This window comes from Neophocaena asiaeorientalis, unplaced genomic scaffold (genome assembly GCF_003031525.2).
Source record: "Neophocaena asiaeorientalis asiaeorientalis breed wild unplaced genomic scaffold, Neophocaena_asiaeorientalis_V1.1 scaffold121, whole genome shotgun sequence".
Classification (NCBI taxonomy): domain Eukaryota; kingdom Metazoa; phylum Chordata; class Mammalia; order Artiodactyla; family Phocoenidae; genus Neophocaena; species Neophocaena asiaeorientalis.
In genome coordinates, this window is record NW_020172142.1 from 518,694 (window position 1) to 540,842 (window position 22,149).

The 22,149-nt window shown below is 44.0% G+C and overlaps 1 protein-coding gene across 1 annotated transcript in view; it reads left to right on the plus strand.

The window, feature by feature from the left end:
• The window catches only part of MYRIP (myosin VIIA and Rab interacting protein), a 173,304-nt gene that overhangs the window by 147,572 nt on the left and 3,583 nt on the right, over window positions 1-22,149 (plus strand). Inside the window, exons 11-15 of the mRNA XM_024754099.1 lie at window positions 6,164-6,358; window positions 13,064-13,225; window positions 17,814-17,918; window positions 18,031-18,091; window positions 19,467-19,585. Of these exons, the coding sequence (XP_024609867.1) occupies window positions 6,164-6,358; window positions 13,064-13,225; window positions 17,814-17,918; window positions 18,031-18,091; window positions 19,467-19,585 (642 nt within the window). The remainder of the gene's footprint in view (window positions 1-6,163; window positions 6,359-13,063; window positions 13,226-17,813; window positions 17,919-18,030; window positions 18,092-19,466; window positions 19,586-22,149) is intronic.

Consider the following 22,149-nt stretch of genomic DNA (forward strand, 5'->3'; position numbering starts at 1 on the left):
GTACAGGACTTCCCTGGTGGTGCAGTGGTTAAGAATCCACCTGCCAACGCAGGGGACACAGGTTCGATCCCTGGTCCAGGAAGATCCCACATGCCGCGGAGCAACTGAGCTCATGCTAGCCATAGCTACGGAGCCCACACGCTGCAACTACTGAAGCCCGTGCCCCCTAGAGCCCATGCTCTGCAACAAGAGAAGCCACCGCAATGAGAAGCCTGCGCACCTCAACGAAGAGTAGCCCCTGCTCGCCGTAACTAGAGAAAGCCTGCATGCAGCAACGAAGACCCAACACAGCCAAAAAGGAAAAAAAAAAATAGAACACAGTACATAATAAAAGGTGTCTAAGCTACTGGCCATCACCAGTAATGTGCCCATCTTGAGCCAGTAGGGCAGGTGGGAGAGTTTTGAGGACAGGTGGACAGCTCTGGACCCAAACACTGTGGACACTTGGCATATGCTGACTAATTTCATCTTCTCGCAAACCCCTTGAGCTAGATGGTGTTATCTCCATTTCATAGCTGAGGCTCAGAGAGATTAAGTTATCTTCCCAAAATCTACACAGAGTAACCTGAATTTCCCAAGCCTCATGATCTGGTGTGTACAATGAGGAGGTCACCTTAACATCCGTCCCCACTAGGAAACCACAAGACCGGAGCATCCACCCACCCCCACTGTCTCCCTCCATTATTTGGGGGAATCTAGGGGAAAGATCTCCTACATGTTCACAACCAGCCCTCTTATAGTGGCCTGCTCAGGGCCTTCACCAGGCTGCTGCTGCTGCCCAGATCCACCCTAGGAACCAGCCCTGCCCAGGTGCCTTCTCCATAGAGGCTCCAGATCAGCAAGATCAGGGCCAAGTTATGACTTTTGTGGGCCCAAGCACTTTTGCCTTTGTGGACCCTTTCCTCCACAAAAACCCATCTAAAATCGTATTTTACAATTGTGTTAGTATAAAGATTAATATTGTATATTAAAACATGTGCCTGGAACTAATAGTTCATTTTTCCTTATGATTTTAAAAGAAATTAAGACATTTTCATGGACCCCCTAAAAGAATGGTGGGCCCTAGGCTCCACGCCTGCTGAGCCCAATGGGTAAGGAGGCCCTTTGCAAGACCCTGCTGACGTGGCAGTCCCCTCACCACTGCCCTCCCTGCTTCATAGGTTGACCCATGGACCTCAAAGCATACTGCCTGCTTCTAAATCTCACAAAAACCCTAATGTCAATGTCCTTTCAGCTTCTATCTGTTTAGGTCTTATTATAGGTGTCAGAACAATCCCCGGAGGTGGAACTGGGAAATTCCCTCTTCTGCCCCAGAAACCTGGACACATCATTTAGTCCTCAAAGCTTTTATCCCACATTGTATTAGGTTCTGTCATATCAAGACTTATATCAAGTCACATAAATAGATACCCCAGGCCTCTGTCACAGCCCCAGTTCATCACACACAGCCAGATACTGAATCCATTTTGGCGCTGCTGAGACTGGCAGACACATGTGCACGCACATGCCCAAGGGTAGAGAGGGGTCTGGGATCAGGCCTCTGTTATTCCACTGTGTTCTCTTCCTGCCTTTTCCAGGCAGCTAATGAGACCCTGCTACTCACATGTTCACAAGCTTGAGCCATTCTGGTAAGCAGCAGTCCCACTTATTCCAGCTTGAAATGAGTTTGCATTTCTTTGTCCAACACAAAGCTTTGAAATGAATGACGACACTGGAAAATTATCAGGAGAATTTGCGAGGATTGCAAATAAGCAGGTATATCTAGTGTTTAGGATGGAAATATTTTCTTCTTTCGAATTCTAGAGACTCAGAATCTCCCCCTGGCAACACTTTGCATGCTGCATGTCTTTGGAAAACAGTTTATAAGGAAGAGTAAATGGAGGAAGAATTCGTTTCTAGCAACATGTTTTTATAGGAAGAGAAGGGGCTTGGCTACAGGATGGAGAGATTGCTCGGGCTCAAGTGTGTGGGTAATGAGACAAAAAGTAAAGGAGTCTGCTCTGCCCTGCAGTCCCTAGAAAGAAGAGAAAAGATACAGGTGGGATTTTGATGTGGGTCCTGACCTGGTCTTCTTTCTCAGGTCCACTGACATGGCCACTGTTGCAGGCCCCCACCTCAGAGTGGTACATCACCTCCTTAAAGGTCAGCATTGGTCCTGTTGTTGGTCACAGTCTGGCAGGAAGCTGAGTCTTTGTTGAGGTTGACGCTTGTTTCTCTGCCTCACTGCTGAGCGATGGAGGAAACACTGGAGGTTTCTCATCACCTTCTGTACCCTGAGCATGGACTCTTGGTTCCAGCCGGGTGATTGTAAAGTTGACATAATAGATTTGATGTTCCACAAGGGGATGTGACACAGACCGGACCCTAGAGGAGGACACTCAGGCTCTCAGTGGTGACCATGCGTGGTCGGGATGGGAAGGAGCGTCAGTGTGTCAGAGCAAATACATCCCCGGGGCATATCAACAGCTGAAAGCTCCTCCTCCACCCTGGAGAAGCCATACTGGCTATGCTGGGCATTTTGAAAGGGAGTCATGCATGTACCCGGCACTTAATAAATTTTTTGTTTAATTTGTGTTTCTTTGATCACTAGAAGGTTGAATTTGGTTACTGCATGAGTCCACTGGCCATTTTCATTCCATCATCCATGGGGCCCTTGGCCACGAGTGTCTTTGAGGCCAACCTTCCTGTTCTGCAACAGCCCCTATTCTGTCAGCTGATTGTCTTCACACTTTCACGTCTCCCTTATTTGATACCATGGACCTGTCACATTTGACCCATCTTATAATTAACGTCTGGAGTAACGTCGGCTGCCATCATAGAGAGCTCTTTCTGGCTCTGGAATCGTGCTTTGTTTGTGCCATTCAGCTCAGGTCTCTGGAGCTGTAAGCAATGAAGCAGGAAGGCTCCTGTAGATTTTCATTTCTCCCACACACAGGGCTCCCTGCCAGCACCTCTGAATCCTCACCAGCTTTTTACCTGAACAAAACCCTGTCTGGTGCTAAATATAGCTTTATTTCACATAATTGTAGAAGGCACTTTCTACTTTTAAATCTAGACTGGGCAGGGAACAGGACATTTACATAACAAGTTGGTGTTAACCCTGTGACAAACCTTCTAATCGCTTACTGGCCTAGTGAGTAAGCTAAGGAACAAGGAGGTTGGGTGCCCTGCTCCTGTCACACAGCTAATTAAATCCCAGTTATCTTCACTTCCAGCAGGTGCCCTGTCCACTCCCGCGCTCACATCCAAGCAAGCCCGCAATACTCCTGTAGAACACGCAAGAACCACCCGATTTCCTAGAGGTGGGATTAATTCCCTGCAAGTGTTTGTGGGTTCCAGTTTGTGTTTCACAATGGAGGGCAGAACTGGGACACCAACCAACCAGAAAGATCTTGTCCAGTTTCCATATAATTTTTTTCAGTTACTTCCCCAGCTGGAAGCTGGTTCCCTTCTGAGGGGGACCACAGACCTCCCAAGTGAAGCTGTGCTGCTCTCCACAGACCAGCTGCTGGGGACTGCTTACTCTCACTTAATGACAAGTGCAAATACCTTCAGGGGTCAGGAAAGTGTGTCACCGTGTCAAGTGGCTGGGGTAGAGCTAAAGGCACACTCTGAGGGCAGGGACTCCATCCACTGTTCACTGCTTATCCCAGCACCTGGAGCAGAGCCTGCGCACCACAGGCCCCCAATAAGATATGTATGCAATAGAATGACTGGTGGGGACTGCAGAGAACTGGGAAGTGCTTATCTCACAGAAGGCATTCTTGTCAAAAAAGCATGCCTCTAGGCAATATTTGGCTTCCAGCTGGCAACTCCTATGATTGAATAAACAAGGCTATTTCTGGACGGAAAGGAACAATGACTGCCAAGCAACATTGATGTCCAGCTTATTGCTTTGATATTATATGTTCAGTTGGAGTCAAGACACAGATAACTCTTTCTGTTTAAGCACCTCTGAAGTCCTTCCCATTAATAACATTGGCCCCTTAATGACCCTGGACCAACTGGAGATGTGTGTAAATGTTAACATTTGCCCTCCCATCGTGCTGTGGTCTAACCGTTTTTCCTGAATCCCTTTGTCAAATGATGTACAAAGGCACCTCTTCTATCAAACAAAGGGCAAGCTTTCTAAATACAAGCTTTATTTACGAAGAGAAGGGTACCAAACCTGCTTTCATACATACAACGTTGCCTTTTCTAAAATGGACTTAAGCAAACAGTGGCAGCTATTCCTTGCCAAAAACATTCTGAGTCCAATTCATCTCCAAAACCTGCCACATCGAGTTACAGGATTCTAGATAATGGCGGACAGCCTCTGCAAGTTTTTCCTAAGGTAAAGAGCTGGCTTGGCCCTCCCTCGGACACTTCCCTTATTCTGGTGAGTCTGCGTCACCTTCTTCCATCTTATTTTCCTGATAACCCAGACCCATTTTTCTGGTATGTAGCAAACTCCCTTGAACCAAAAGAAGCATAACTCTTGGGTGAGTCAAGCAGCTATTGTGAAACTGACAGGCTGCAGAGGAGCCCTCTGAGCACATGTGCCCTAACCCTAGGATGACTGACAGGTGCCAGGATGAGACCCTAGGATGAGACCATGTACCAGAGCCCAGAGCCAGCTTCTAGACTGTGGACTCAGCCACAGACTCGTCACTTAGACACTCTGATTCCATAGTGAAGTTGCATGGCCACTGAAAACTTCCTCTAGTGAGATAAAACCTGCAGTAGAATTTACTTGAGGAAACAAACTTTGCAAACCAAGTCAGAGCTATTATTAATATATTTTGGCCAGAATATATGAATCAGATAGATACCTTGGGAGGTACCAAAGGCATTCAAATTCCAGGCTTTCTTGAAACACTTTACTGGTTAAAAAAATGCCCATGGGCAATAAATATTTGACTTCCAGTTTACAAACCAGGTGATGGGCTAAGTAAAATTGATTGTAGATGGACACCAATGGTGCCAAGCAACATTGACCTCCTGCTTACTTCTTGGTGCTATATGTTCAGATGAACTCAAAGATGCAGATAATTCTTTGTGGCTGAAGTACCTCTGCTCCATTAAAGACCTTGGCCCAGATCTGGACTGACTGTAATTTTGAGCCATGAATATAAAAACTAGAAGTGACTTGTATCAGAAATATATTCAACCACAAATAACAGAAAATCCAGCCAGTAGGGGCTCCAACAGGTAGGGACTTATTTTGCACACATGTATCAAGGTGTTCAGAGGCAGTTCAGCTGATCCAGTGCTATGTGGGCTCAGGCTCTTTCAGTCTTTCTGACCCACCTGACCCAGCATTTTGGTATCATCCTCACTCTTGTTGGCTTCCTAACCACAGACCTGTGATCAAGGCAGAGAGAAGTGGGGGCAGGAGAGCATCAGCTGCATCTATTCACCTGATTAGGAAAACAAAAGCTTTGCTAGAAACCCCTCAATAGACATTCCCTTCAGGCTCACTGGTCAGAACGATGTCACATGACTGCCCCTGGCTGCAGGAGAGGCTGGGAAATGCAGCGTATTTTCTGTTCAGCCTTAATGGTGGGGGAAGATAAGGAAGAATGGGCTTGAGAATAGATGTGGGTGAGCTAACAACACAGTAGCTACCAGAGACTGCAGAGAAACTCTTTCCAATCCTCTCAATGTACAGATGACAGAACTGAGTTCCAGAAATGGGAAGTAGCCTGGCCAAGGTCCCATATCTAGATGAAATGACAGCTAGATCTAGAGCCCAGGTCTCCTAACTCTTCATCCACAAAGCTACCCATTGGACCACATCGTGAATATTGTTTGACAGAGTCTGTGACTGAAGCTCTGTTGAGGAAAGAGAATATCATCCAGCAAACGAGGTAATGAATATGAAACTATCAGCAGTGGGCAGAGGACCTAGTGGCTTCCACCTGAGCTCTCCTTCCTCTCTCCCTAAAAATCTGAAGTAATTCATTGTGAGTCACAGAAGCTAAGCCAAGTTACATCAGGCCTCCTCTCGGTCCCCTCAGACTGCGTAGATTTTTTTAGTGTCTCATTCCTTTGGCACATTGATGTTTGTGTGTGTTATGAAACAGAATCGATCTCATGATGAGCACCATGATAATGTAGAACTTCCATGTCATTGTTAATGTTGTTCTTGTCTTCTGTCCCCTTCTGTTATTGGACCAAACAGAAGTATTCTGCTGTTTCTCTCTGCAACATCTCCACAGAAGTCCTGAAAGTCATCAACGCCACGGAGGAGTTGATAGCAGAGTCTACAGGGCCCTGGGAGTTCCCAACTGTCCCTCCTGACAGAGAGAAAGGGACGTTTCCTCTTGGAACAGACCAAGTGAGACTGGATGAGCAGCTGACTTCCCTGGAAGAAAATGTAAGACAGTGTGGATGTGCTCTGTCTAGGGCACACATGTCCAAAGGAGAAGCTGATGATGTTGTAACTCTTCACAAAGAGGGCAAGGACACAAATATACTACCACCATAGCAAATATATTCTCAGAAGGGTCTTAGACTGGGTGTCCCAGAAGCAGACCCCAAGATGAAGATTTCTGTGCAAGTGGTTTATTAGGGAAATGCTCCCAGGGGAGACTGGTAAGGGAGTGGGGAGAGGGAAGAAGTCAAGCAAAGCTATGATCTTAGACAAAAAGTAGCTTCAGCCCAATCCTGCAGGCAACTCCATGGTGTAAGTTGCATCTCAGAGTTGTCCTGACCTAAGGCAAAGGAACTGGCCCTTCCTACAGCCAGTGGGCACCTCAGTCTCTCTGAATGCAGGCGAAGTGTCTACAGTAGCTCAAATGCCGTTTTTGCATAGATCTGAGCTGTTGGAAACAAAGGCACACTGCAGCTTGGGAGCGGGGAGGGGAGTATGCAGAAACTATATAAGGGATCTGTGGGGATCCAGGTGGAGCATTGCCAGTGCCACTACAGAGAATAACAGTGGTTGCCAACAGAACTTAGGTTACTACCGAATTGCTCTGCCCTGCTTCACAGATATGTCTGCTCGTAATGGTTTTTCTGTCCTTCCAACTGGTGAGGAAAGAAAGAATGTAATAGATTCTTACATATAAACACCTACAATCATTTTTAAGACTTCAGTAAAGGTCCGATGAGAATTTTCGAACAATGCAAACCAGGGGTGACACAGAGAAATCTGGACATTAGCCACTCAGGCCATCGTTACCATCACCAGTTGGCATCGTCCCGATGTCAAATCCAGTCAGGTGATTCCATCTTTCCAGACCCAGTAGAATCAACCCTAATTTGGAGATGGTCTAATGAATGGTTTTCTCAGAAACCGAGAAATATTATCAGAGAGATTTTTTGCCAGAAGTTGAAACAACAACAAATCAAAATGACTCAAGGTAAAAAAAAAAAAAAAAAAAAAAATGCAAATATTTGTTTCACTTTGAAAGTAGAAGACTCTCTCCCTTTGGATTCCCATAAAACCTAAGCATATGTCTGCCTCACTTTGTTGCCCTTTCTGTTCACTCATATACCTCCTATTAGAAAAAAAAAAAAAAAAAAGAACCAAAGTTAAAAAAAAAAAAAAAAAAATGCCAATATTAGTTTCACTTTGAAAGTAGAAGACTCTCTCCCTTTGGATTCCCATAAAACCTAAGCATATGTCTGCCTCACTTTGTTGCCCTTTCTGTTCACTCATATACCTCCTATTAGATCAGCACCATTGACATTTTGGGTTAGATAATTCTTTGTTGCGGGGCCTGTCCTGTACGTTGTAGGATGTTTAGCAGCATCCCTTGTCTCTACCCACTAGATGCTAGAAGCTGCACCCTCCTAGATTTGACAATCAAAAATGTCTCAAGACATTGCCAAATATTAGCGGGAGCATGGGGGAAGAGTAGGGCACGGTCTTGCCCAAGTTGGAAACCGGATATATAAATTCCTATAGAACAGGACCTGCTGCCTTTCCTGTCTATAGCCCTAGCCCTTGGCCCTGAGCCTGACACAGAGGAGGTGTGCAAGGAATGTTTATCTGATATATGATTACATCAGATGAATAAAATCCTATTTTAAAAGAAATGTTTTACTTCTAATGTGCAGGTCTCTGTTCTTTAAAAATGCCTATAATACAATTCTTTCAGGTGCTGATAGTCCTAAAATGGCCCTAATCCTGCACACACAGAATTGAAAAGACTAAAATAAAGATATGGTTCACCAGGAAAGGGAGGCATTTTTTTCTTTTTACGAAGTATGGTATCAAAAAAACTTACAATGCATGAAATAATCTAGATTTAAATGACAAAGGTCAGCACACTGAAAGCAAAGACAGCATGCCTTTTTTTCCCCTCTAAGGAGTTTATAGAAAAATACAATGGCCTTGGCAGAGTTTTCATTTTGTAAGATCCTTTTATTGTACATCATGTTTCTTTTTGTGGGTTCATTAACACTTTGAGTGCGAAACACATCTACTTAGCCACTGACTCAAGACGTCAGAAACACCAGCAGTGGAAAAGCTGGGGATTACAACTTCCTGCTCCCTGTCCAGCCCCTCTAAGATGCCTCTCCTGTTCTCATAGAGTTAACTGCCTACTTCCACCTCCTTCCCGACCCCAACCAGCTTTTCAAATTTCACCTCCGAAGAGATTCCATCTTTGTTCCTTTGAATTCTGTGGGTCTTTGAGTCACAGAAGGGATGACTTTTTTTTTTTTTAATCTCTTTAGTTCACCAGATCACAGAGCCATGGGCAGGTTGCTTGCTCTGTTGTTTCCAGGATGGAATTCAGCTGAGCAGCAGGAGAAGGGCAGGGCTGATTCTTAAACTGGCCTCTGGGTGCAGCTGATTTAATTAAACCAGGGCTTTTGTCTATGTTCTGAAGAGCGCGCCTGCTCCTCTGCCTTTCTCCTTTGTGCTGAGGAGCCCAGGGAATGGCAGAAATAGAAATGGCAACACTTAGTCTGCCCTCTGAACACTGGCTTCTGCAGACCAAGCCGCTGAGATAAAAGAGAACATCCTCATTTGCAAGAGAATATTCATCTTTAAGAAGTCTTATGAAGATTTCAGAGCTACATAAGATAAAACAAAAAATATCACATTCATATGTCTAATCTCCTGTTTTCATAAACTGCCTTGTTAATCCACTTAATTAGGGTAGGGCATGGGGATTTTAGAATTTCCTTAGTGTCTTAGCTTTGACACTTCTCACCTGCTGCCTGGCTGTGAAATCAGCTCTGTCTCCCCTAAGGGTGGGAGAAACCTCTGACCAATGCCAGCCTCCCCTGAATGCACAGTGGGGACTCAGTTTCTCGGACTGAATGCCTGGGGAGCTCTGAAGCACAGGGTTCTACTGTACCTGTTAGGGGTCTGTCTGGGAGAGGAAAGTTTCAGGGAGTATTGACTCAGGTGTGGGCAAGGATAATGGGTGCTGTCGTGCCCACAGAGTAGCAGTAGGAGGAAGTGGTCACCACCCGCAGGCAGTATAGCCCAGGGAGAACTGGAACCTGGAAGAGCACCCCCTAGCGGGAGCTGTCACCATGGAATCCAGGAAGGGAAAAAGCAGGGGAAAAAAGGCTCTTCTTTCTCCTCCTGCCTTTGATCTCCTGCTGGTGCTTCCCATTGGCCAAACCCATCCCAACCAGCAAGGGAGCCTTGGTGGTAAAGTTTGTATAGGTTAGCGTCACAGAGAACAGAGGAGAGCAGAACAGAATGGAAAATGGATCTAGGGATCAACAGTGAACAACAAGTATGACCATTTTCAGACCTGTGGTGTGAATGGTAGGGGCCCACCAGGGCCACCTTGTGGATTTATGCAGGGTTGTGAGTGGGAGGGGTGAGTCGGCTCCCTCACCCTCCCACCCCCATCTAAGGACCTTCCTCATTCTTATCTTTCCTAAATGACAGAGACCACCTGGGGTACCCCATAATTCCCAGCCACAGAGCCAATGGAGGAATAGTCTCAACTTCCCTTTTTCTTCTGCCTTATAACTCCGGCAACCCCAAATATGTTGTAGTATACAACCAGTGGCAGCAGGCACAGTGGGATGGCCAAGGGGGGACCTAGCTCTGGCCCAGAATCCAAGATCAGGCCGGGGAGGTTGATCTTCCTTCTCAAAGCCCTTGTACAACCCCCATAGCACAGGAGAGGTAGAACTTCTAGAAGTGGTCATGGCTCTCTGCTCTCAGAGAACAAGAAATACTATCTGTTACTGTCTAACCTTAGTCCCCTAAAGTATATGTCATGGACGCCAAGTCCAACAAGATGCTCTAAGAACAAATAAACTTGAGAAACCCATATACTCTTTCTAGGAAAATTGAGATACATCTTAGCACATTAAAGACCCTGAGAAGTCCTGCAATAAAGAAATCTGTTTAATGTTCTTTATTTTAGGGGCTTTGACCATAAAGTCCTTCCTTTGAAACACCTATATGCATCCCTTGAACCACTTTGAGAAAGGCTTGTTGAACCAGGAGCCAGTCAATGGGGTCACAGGCATCAGTGACTAGAGTTTGGAGAGGACGTAGATTACTCAGACATGGTAACCATACCTCTCGCCAAAAGTGGACCTTAATTAAGCAAGCATCTCCAGGTTATGTTTTTCAAATGGGTTATTTTTAAGACTAGAATAACAATTTCATTTTATGGCATGTTAATTTTTGTTATTTCAGCCCAGCCACAGAGCCAATATTATGGCCATCTATAACCACAGTAACTCTAGTACCTTTATGCCAACGTTTGAAATATAAATCGTCGAAATATTCCAGTCGAGATTAAGTATCACAGCATCGTAGGGCAGGGTGGATAAAGGCATGAAATCTGGCACCAGCCCTCTGGCTCAGTAAATGCCTGTCATGATCATCATTACCACCATCACCATTGTCATCATCCTCTAATCCTTTAGGTGCCATGACCTTGCTTGTAAGTTCCTGTTGAGCAGGTGTCAGTGCCAAACCACTGAACCTCCCTATCCCCCTAGTGCCAGGAAAGCAGGCTTTTAGGGAACACAAAGTAAAAGATGAACACTCTGGCCTTGCTGAGAACTTGGAGCGATTTCATATTGCTTTGTCTTGGCAGAGAAAGTAAGGAACGTTAGTGGATGACCATGCCAGTGACAAAACAACAAGGTGCTATTAAGTTGATACAACCATAGGGTATGACGATGCTGAGTGTTGCATGTTTCTGGAAATATCAAGGTCCTGAGACCAAAGATATGTCAGGTCATGTTTAACCGTTGCCACACTTAAGTTATTCATTTCATTTAAATTCCAAATTTAGTTTCATTGTGCAAAGCTATAAGTTTATGTTTTTAATTATCTTTTCAAAATGAATTCCCCTTTTTTTGGTGTGGGTACCAAAAGTGTAATATCCAAACTCAGACTGTGGTGGCCATCGCTCTGATCTCTTCCTCCTCTCTCCTCTCCTCTCCTCTTCCTCCTCCTCCCCCTCCTCCCTTTCCTTTCCCACCTCCTCCTCCTCTTCTCCTCTTATTCTATTTTCCTCTCTCTCTCTCTCTTCAATTTTTCTTCCCCTCTGAAGATAAGTTTTTCAACCTCACAACTTTTGGGAGACAAATTTTTAATGATTTCTCCACTCAAATAGCTTTGAAATATTCATCATTTCCTTCATGTGACAAACAATAAAGTGTTTCTTGTTTTGAAGATAAGGAATAAATGGCTATATTAAACTGTGAAGATCTTTTAGAAACAGAAGTTCTCTAATACTTGCATAGGACAAAGAAATATAAAGCTAAGGGCAAAGTGAAATAAGGCAGTTAGTTACCAGCAGACATTTGACTCATGACCCCTGTATGACCGATGAATCACCCAACTTGATGTCCGCTATGTCAGTCACTGCTGGAAGCTCCCACAGCTAATTGTGCCTGGTGATGCACAGTCAAATTTGCTCTCATCAAACCTGCACCTGCCTTTGCTCCACTCTGAAATGTTTGGTAAAATTGCCAGTTTTCATGCAGATGCATGAATCATGCCAAGGAATTGACTGAGTTGGAGCATCTCAGGATTCTTTGCCCTCCTCACCAACACTCAGCATTGCTCAGTGCAAATGACCATGCATCATCTGTGTGCACTGCTCTTGGCTTGCCTAACTCTGCTATATTTTTAACTCAAGTTAAAGGAACTGTTAAAGGAGTGACCGTGCATATCATTCAAGTCAACTCTAAATGGCTGTGATTACATGTTTAGAGCTTTATATACATTGATTAAACCTCATGAACCAGTTTAAGTAATTACCTTCTCTAGATACATTTAGTTCCTTGTGTTGTCCACTGTTTCATCATGTTATTAATTAGGCTGAAGGAGCATTTGTTTCACTCACCCTGTCCTTAGCCTGAATTATTCCAACGATTTTACTTTCTGTTTGCCCACTTTTATGAGATTCACCTTATAAACTCGTAAGCCAAAGTAACTTCCTTTAATTTTCCCTCAAATTACTTCCTTTATCTTATTTTCTCTTTAATCTTCAGGAGCTCTCAAAAAACTGTCTTTATTGATCATAGATTTTATATGCTTCTCAACATCACACTATTTTCTAAAAAATAAGGTATTTTCCTACTACATACTTCAGGTTCATTTTCATTCCCTTAACCTGATTCAAGCAACTTCACGGTACTTAATCAGAGATAATTCACGCAAAATTTGTAATCGTTTTAAATTAATTTCACCTCTTTCATGTTTTCTGTATTTTTCCAAATTACTAATGCCAACCAAAATTTTTATTGGAAAAACTACATCATGAGTTTTTCTCTTTGTTTCCTCTATCTTGATAATTGTGGTTGTTATAGTCCCTGGACAAATTCACAATTTATGTAGCTGATGTCATGTATTCTTGTACTATTTTATCGTATTTTTAAAATTTACATACTACTCTTTTTTTGCAGGAAAGGTTGGGGAAGAGGAGGTGTGGTTGACAGTGAGGGGGTGGCAAGACCTTATGCTACCACCACTTAAGTGTGAAGAATGTTTATAAATGGGGGGCTCCTTGTCTCTTTCTCCCAATGTTGAGTCTAGTTCTCTCTCACTCCCCTGAATTATGGCATCCCCTGAAGGGGCCCCACCAGTCCTGGGTCCACAGACCTGAGCTCAAAGGCCATGCCTCCTCTATAGGTGTACCTGGCGGCAGGTACCGTGTATGGACTTGAAGGCCAGCTGAGTGAGCTAGAGGATGCTGCCCGCTGCATCCACAGTGGCACTGATGAGACTGAACTGGCAGATCTGGAGGACCAAGTAGCCACGGCAGCAGCCCGGGTCCACCATGCTGAGATCCAGGTAAGAACTCTCCTCTCTGCCTAGATGGAGAACTACCGGGCAAAAGGAGAGAGCACCCCATCTTACAAAAGAATCATTTCAAAGCCTTTATATCTATCAGTTCCTGCTACCTCCAGCAGACTTTTCGTGGGCATGGTCCTTCCAGGTGGATTCCACCAAAGCCTCCTTTTTTAAAGTGCAGGCTTCCTCTCCCCAAATTATGACCTTGATAATATATCTCTTTAAAACCTATGCCATTTTCCTCTTTGACAAATTCTCTGACCCTTGCTATAGAGGTTCCCATTCCATCCCAAGACCACCCTTCCCTAACCTTTATCACACTGTTTTTTTAAAAAAAAATTTATTTGGTTGTGCTACGTCTTACTTGCCGCAGGTGGGCTTCTTAGTTATGGCATGCGAACTCTCAGTTGCAGCATGCATGTGCGATCTAGTTCCCCGACCAGGGATCGAACCCCGGGCCCCTGCATTGGGAGCGTGGAGTCTTATCCACTGCGCCACCAGGGAAGTCCCATCACACTGTTGATTACCTATTTAATGCCAGGTTTCCCCATGATAGAAAAAGCTCCTTGAGGACAGGACTCTAGCTATCTAGCTTAACACAATAACTCCAGTGCCTAGCATAACACCTCACACAGGTTTGGGCCTCAATAAAAATGAGATGAATAAATAAATGAAAAACGAAGTGTAGATTTCTTAGACCAATATTTTTCATGATTTAGATATGGCTGTTTTAGAACTAATTACTATATTATCTATAACTTTCTGAAGATGCTTGTTTGCAGTTTTCATGGATATTCTCTTGGCCTCTGACTCTGGATCAAAATGGACTGTGGACTAAGTAACTGATTCTCAAACTGGGGTCCATGGACATATACATACTCAGGGACCCACGAGAAATGCTGGTCTCTGCAGCATAAGCTCAGTGTAGACCCCTGGTTCACTGCTATTTCTGTAGACCCTGCATCTTAAAACTGCATCCTCTGGAGAATGGGGATCAATTGAAACCATCTCTGGATAGAGAAGATGACAGTTTTGGGAAATAATTTTTTTTATAAGTTTATTTATTTATTTTTGGCTGTGTTGGGCCTTTGTTGCTATGCGCGGGCTTCCTCTAGTTGCAGCGAGGGGCTACTCTTTGTTGCGGTACGTGGGCTTCTCATTGAGGTGGCTTCTCTTGTCACGGAGTATGGGCTCTAGGCACGTGGGCTTCAGTAGTTGTGGTGCACAGGCTCAGTAGTTGTGGCTCGTGGGCTCTAGAGCACAGGCTCAGTAGTTGTGGCACACAGGCTTAGTTGCTCCGCGGCATGTGGGATCTTCCCGGACCAGGGCTTAAACCTGGGTCCCCTGCATTGGCAGGCAGATTCCTAACCACTGCACCACCAGGGAAGTCTGATGATTATTTTTTAAATAAATATTTTTATCTTAAAGAATCAAAAATCACAACAGCTGCTCATATTATTCAGCACTCTTGAGAATGGGTGGGAACCAGTTCTGTGCTAGGAATGGCCCAGGAATGGTCTCATCACAGATGGCCCTGTTGACTGTTTATTACCAGCAAGCATGGCTGAAGAGCAACTCTCCTCAAAAATCATTTCCCACAAATGCCACTCAACATTTAATCAATTTATAGTTAATGTTATATGAAATAGAATCAAATCATTTGTTTTCTGGGGGTATATTTTGCAGCAAATACTTCTTGAATGGTTTAGCAGGAAGTAATATTGTTTATGGGTGTTTGGGAGGGTTTTATTGGATAATTAGTTATTCATGTTTCCAAATTTTTCTAGGCTTAAATTACTGGAGCCATGTTTTATGGCAGAAAATCCTGGAGTCCAAAATGTCCATTTTCCATGTGTTTGAATGTGCCTATTAATTTATCATTCGTTGTTAAACATTATAATAATATCATTAATAATACCTAATATTCAGTGAGTCTTACTGTGGGCCAGGAGTTGGGCTTAACCCTTGAACTCATTATTGTATTTAATCCTTTCAGCATCCCCATGAGGTGGCTATTGTTATTCTTCCCTTTTTATATCTGGAGAAAAGGAGGCTCAGAATGGTTAAACCGAAGTCAAATAGCTAAAAAGTGATGAAGCCAGGATTTTAAACCTAAGTCTTTCTGGCCTCAGAGCCCAAATTCTTCACCAGTCTGTGCTGTGTGGTTTCCTGAAAAATGTGCTTGTCCTGCCCTCAGGTATATATCCACTTGCATAAGAGTCCTTACTTTGCATGGGAGGTTGTCAACCTTGCCATCATCTTTACGGCTCTTTTCAATGTGGGAACCTTTATTAGCGTGGAGACTCTCCTTGTCCTACAGTTGCTGCCAGAGAAGGAAGATTAATTCCTTGTTATCTGTTCTTGTCCAAAGCAGAGTCTCACAGAAGATGTCACAGAGGGTATCCTGCAGGATGGTAGGAGGGTCCCCGAATTGTGTTCTTAGATTAGGTCAGATTCTAGGGTTGCTTTCACCTTGGAGTTAACCTTTGGGACTCCAAGGTGAAAGCAACCCTAGAATCTGACCTAATCTGACAGGATTGCCTGGTGCTGAAGCCAACTGCGGATGATACACGGGCAGCGTGCTAAGGATGCTGTCCACTGCGTCCTGAAGGGTCATCTCTGTGGGCATTCCTGGGGAAGGTCTCTCTTAACTCTAAATATCAAGAAAAGCTATTCTTCTGAGTACTTGGTCTTTATCTTGTGGACACAGAGTCGTAAAATGACCTTTTTGCTTTGGCTCCCAGGAAACCCAGAGCAGAATTGGTCATCCCCTTCTAGCAAGTGTAAGGGTCACTGGATATGCAGCCTTAGGAATTAATGGAACACAGATACAACGTGATAGATGGATGGACGGATAGATAGAGAGATAGATAAACAAAATGTAGGCAAAATCAGCCCTCGGCAGTCTCCTTTCCTCTTTCTGCATCCTTTGCCCTGTGGACTAAAACTGGGAAAATTAACCCTCCTTATTCTAGAGCCTGGCAGTCAGCAAATCAGGAGGTCAGCAACTTGCTCTCCCACTGACCTGTCTCCCAGGGCCCTCTGAGCAAAGCCCTCCATCAAAACTGCTTCCAGGAAAGAATGTGGGCATCTAACCTACATCAGTTACAAATGACTGATAAAAGTTTATGCAATTTATTGGTCTATAAACCAAAGGAACACCGTTCTCAGTATGAAATTTGAGGAATGAGAATAGGAAGGCATCTGGGGGCTAGGAAGGGACAGGGGTTGCACAGTGGCCCCTTCTGGGGGCTGCTGGGCAGCTTGGATTCTTTCACCAGCTGCCACAGTCTTGGCCTTTATCTGCCTCCTCCTCCTTATCTGAGTAAGACTGCCGCTCCTCCGGGATAGGGGAAGTATCTCCCATATTTGCTGACCTTTCAGACCTTCTCTCTGCGCTTCCTATAGCAGCTATCCCAATGGGCTTTGTCCAAAGAAGCCCTCAGTAAATGGCAGCAGAATTAGAATTCGTCTTGTGCAGCGCAAAATAGCTTAGGGACAGGGGAGGCAATGGAGATGTCAGGGCGGAGGCACACACATTGGCAGCAGGGCCCACTTTCAGGTTTCCTGTCTGATTCCCCAGCAACACTCAGGCTGTGCCATCTCAGCAGGATGGCTGTGATCCCAGCCTCCTCCAGTGTCCCCCATGCCAGGCCTTGGCAAGGCCTCTGAGAAGGGGGCAACGTGGCAAGATCACGAGCAGTAGCATTAATGCTGAGCTCTGCTGTGAGATGTTGGGTGTGTCACTCATCCCTGTAAGCCACAGTTTCCCCATCTGTAAAACCAAGAGAATGGTACCCATGTCACAGGATTATGAATGAAGCATGAGTGAGTTCATGTGTTTAAAGCACTCAGCATGGCAACGGCACATAGTAATGCCCTTTCCTAAGAGGAGGGACCGTGTTTTCTTCACCCCTGGGGACATGGATGGACCGGGGTTCTTTCCGGGTGCTGAGTGGGCTCTTGTTCTCTATATCTACCTTAAGACATTGTTGGAAAAAAATATGAGTTCCTTCTGACCTACTGATGTTATAGTAAAGGAAACTGATGCCCAGAGAGAGGAGGGAGTTTCTCAAGGCCACTTGGCCTCTTAATAGAGGAAATGGACTTGAACCAGGGGCTGCTGGGCTTCCCTCCTAAGACCTGGTGCTGTGGTTTTGGATTCAGGGAGTCACAGAAGAAGGAAGCAGGACCTATAAATCATAATTGCTTTTCAAAGCTCACATCGTGTTGTCTCCCTGGGAAGCCTTCCCTCACCCCCACCCCCACCCCTATGCTGAGCCAGATGGCCCCGGGCCATCATGCCCATCGTGCCCTGGGCTTCCGTTTATCCGTAGGGGACCTCTGACAGGGGTGACATGCTCTAGAGCTAACAACTGGAAAATTAAATTTACAAAGAAAGGCCTGTGGTTTATTTTCTCACTACAGTACGAAATAGAGAAGTGCTTGGTGGAAGCTGAAGGAGTGAATGAATGAATGAGCATATATCAAAGCAGATTTGTTCTTTATAGAGTCATAATACTTTTAACAAAGATTCTCCCCCTCCTGGGCTTTCTCCCTACTGATTCTGCCTTTCTGTTGCATTAAGATTTCTGATATTGAGAGCCGGATTTCAGCCCTGACCATTGCAGGATTAAACATAGCACCCTGTGGGCGCCTCACAAGAAAACGAGATCAGAAGCAAAGGAACCAGGTGCGTTTGTCCCTCACTCCCTCTGCTGGAATATTGCACGACCTGGAAAATGTAGAAGATAAAACATCTCCAGCTTTGCGAAGGTGTACTGATTCCTGTGTTCTGTTTATAGGTACAAACCATAGACACATCAAGGCAGCAGAGGAGGAAACTCCCTGCTCCACCGGTGAAAGGTATGCTTAAACCAAACCACAGAGCCACCAAAGCATTAAGCCTGACTCACTCACTCAGAGTAACTCAGAGACCTGAGTTTGAGGACCAGATCTAATGGGGTGTTCTCACCCAGAATTGCCCTTGTGGAGAGTCTGTCTTGACTTGAATTCCTCCAAGAGGCACACCCTGGGACAAAGATGTGATTTGGGAGGTAATTCCAAGAAACACTGATAAGGGAAGAAAGAAAAGATTCAGGGAAGGAAATTAAGCCAATATAATGTACTTTAATTCGTAGTTTGCTGCTTTGGGCAAATGAGGCTAACCCCTGCTGAGGACTTCTGGGAGACGGTATCAACTGCACCTCAGAGTTTCCATCTCAAAGAATAGGAAGATGAGATATTTCAACTCTCGTCTTTGCTTGAAGGTTATTTCTGGTGGGGGCATTAACTCCCTGGTACTTCTGACCCACCCCATCATTCATGGGCCAAGAGAGACTGGAGATGCCTGTAGTAGGATGCTGTCAGAGTGGGCTGGAATGGTGACTGTCAGGGAGATGTGGGAAGGACACCAAAAGCATGTAACAAAGAGCCCAACCTAGAGGGATTCCAGCAATGCCAGTCCTTATCACCCTTATCTACTGGACATTTCCAACAATTTCCCTAGATTCAGAAGCCACAGAATGATGATGCCAAACTAGAAATTTAGACCTGCAAATTAGAAGAGTAGAAAGTCAGAAGATATATATTTGAGTCCTGGTTCCACCATTCATTGTTCAACAAATGTTTACTCAGTGCCTACTTTATATTCCCCAGAGCCCTAAACAGTTAAAATATATTACAGATCCACGATCCCTTACTTGAAACCCTTGGGTCAATGTATGTTTCAGAATTATTTGGACTTTAGAAAGGTAATATGGTACATGTACTGTGTATTTCATGACAGCCCGCTCTCATGGCATCTGGAGTAGTGTCTGATAAACACATTAATATCCCTGCAGCAAAGCGTGACAACGTTCATGCTCCATGAGAGGGACAAGGACTTGAAATGGCCACTTATCAGTTTAAGTCAGGTTTTGCCATCAGGCAATTTTGACTCCAAAGTTGTAAAGATTTGCTGTTTTTAGAGCCTTTTATATTTCAGAATTGCAAATAAGAGTTTGTAGACTGTATTGGACTATCTCCAAGCTACCTTTGCCTAGAAAGCCACCAATGATGCCTTGATTTATTTGGTCCACCAATAAATAAACAGAACAAAAAGTTTCCACAGTCAGACCTATGGACCAGAATGAGATGCCAGTCTAGAACAAAAATCTGGGTAATCTGGACACCTGGTCTTTCTTCCTTAACCATCAGTCCAACTTCTGGATAATACTTATTCCCATGTATTTCCTTTTAGCTGAAAAAACTGAGGCATCTTCAGCGACCACCATTAAAACATTTAACCGCAACTTCATTCTCCAAGACTCCTCAACAAACAGGACTAAAGAAAGGAAAAGCACTACCAAGGATTTGATAGTAAGTCATATCTATCTTAATGCCAATTACTGTCACTGTTGATGGCACCTCCATTCTGTAGCCCTTCTTTCTGTAGGTCCCCAGTCAGAGCCCCAAGAAGCATCCTTCCTGCATGGTCTCATGGTCTGTTGGTTGGGTGGTGGGGGTCCTTACATTGCTAACCTCTTGGGTATGTGGATACATCCTGTCAATTATATCTCCAGCTCCTTGTATGAACCAGATTTAATATAAGAGAAATAAAAATATGTAGACAGAAATATACGGTCTGATTGAGGTATAAGAGTTTTTATTCTGTTTTTGATTCATATTCACTCTTCCTTAAATTTCTTCTAAGCCATTAATTACTTGTGTTTCAGAAAAAATGTCAGCAGCTGCCCAAAAATGCGGCAAAGGAAGGGACAGTGGATAACTTGCATAAACCTGGAGATCATATAAGAGGGCTAAGGGATTATTACCCTAACACCAACATATGCTTCAGAATTTTGCAAATGCTTGATGCTGCTTATATGGGAGGTGAAGACCCAGCTAAACTGCCTCAGTGATACCAGTTATGCAGAGGGGGCAGACAATGGCTGGGTGACAAGATTGAAGCAACGAAAGGCAAAACTTATTCTGTTGCCTTTTACGCATCACCTGTCACTCCCTTCCCATTCCTCCCCCTCATGTCCCTGTGTCACGAGCACAGAAGCACCAGATAATGGCATAATGGTGGGCATGCCCTTTTGAATTACAAGTTACTGCATCTCTTAGGTACCATATGGCAACAGTGCTGCCCACTGCCTTTGCTTCATTGGCCAGCCGTTACCCCTGACCTTTCAAAGTCCAATTACCTGGCTCCTGGCTGTTACTTCAAAGAGCTAAAAAGAAGCATTATAACACTAAAAGGGCAGACCACTAGGGCCAGGGAAGGAGTCTGTTATAAATAAGATAGTTAAAAATAAATTACCTTAAGGGAAAGTGGAGGGTGGGGGGGAGGGATAAATTAGGAGTTTGGGATTAACTAATATATATAAAATAGATAACCAACAAAGACCTACTGTATAGCACAGGGAACTATACTCAATATTGTGTTAACAATCTATAAGGGAAAAGAATCTGAAAAAGAATATATATATGTGTGTGTGTGTGTGTGTGTGTGTGTGTGTGTGTGTGTGTGTGTGTGTATGTATCTGAATCACTTTGCTGTACACCTGAAACTAACACAACATAGTAAATCAACTCTACGTCAACAAAAATTTTAAAAATAAAAAAATTTTAAAGGATAAAGCTCCAGATACCCCTCTCTTAAAAAATAAAATAATAAATAAATTACCTTCCATAGATGTGGAACATAGATCAGTGGTTGCCAGGGACTCTGGGGAGGGAGAATAGGAAGAAATGCTTAATGGGTAAGAGGTTTTACTTTAGAGTGATGGTATGTTTTGAAACTTGATAGAGGCGGTGGTTGTGCAACATTGTGAATGTACTAAATGCCACTGAATTGTTCATTTTTAAATGGTTAATTTTATGTTTTGTAAATTTCACCTCAATAAATTATTTCTTAAATAAATTAACTTTAAATAACACTGAGAGGGTAAAAATGAAAGAATAGACAACATTCTATGCTAAATAAATGCAAACAAAAAAGAAAAGGCAAGAATACTACTTTCAAACAAAGTAGAATTCAAGGCAAGAAGCACACAGTAGAAACAGGGAGGGAGGATGTTTTAGATACTGATAAAATAAAGTAGGTAAATCATGAGACTTTCTTGAATTGGCAAAACAATAGAGCAACGCAATCTAATGTGCCATGGCTGGTGACTTTAAAATTCCCTTATCAGCCCTTGGAAGCCCAGTACACCAGAAATAAATACAAATTAGATAATTTGAATAGTGTAATTATTAAGCTTTAATTAAGAGGGACTTCCCTGATGGTCCATTGGTAAAGAATCCACCTTATGAAATAATGGAAATGTTCTATATCTGCAGTGCCCAATATGGTAGCCACCAGCCAGAAGTGGCTACTGAGCTCTTGAAATGTGGCTACTGCCTTGGAGGAACTGATTTTTAAATTTTATTTAATTTTAATTAATCTAGGGCTTCCCTGGTAGCGCAGTGGTTAAGAATCTGCCTGCCAATGCAGGGGACACGGGTTCGAGCCCTAGTCTGGGAAGATCCCACATGCTGCGGGGCAACTAAGCCCGTGAGCCACAACTACTGAGCCTGTGCTCTAGAGCCCACGAGCTACAACTACTGAGCCGTGTACCACAACTACTGAAGCCCATGCGCCTAGAGCCCATGCTCCACAATAAGAGAAGCCACCACAATAAGAAGCCTGTGCATCCCAACAAAGAGTAGCCCCTGCTCACCACAACTAGAGAAAGCCTGCGTGCAGCAACGAAGACCCAATGCAGCCAAAAATAAAATATAAATAAATTTAAAAAAAATTAATCTAAATGTAAACAGCCACTTGTGGCTAGTGTCTACCATATTGGATAAAGCAAATCTAGAAAATTAGAACAAAAGTTAAAATAGTCAGAAACGCTACTCAGAAGTTTTAAAGCATGTGCACCCACATACACAGG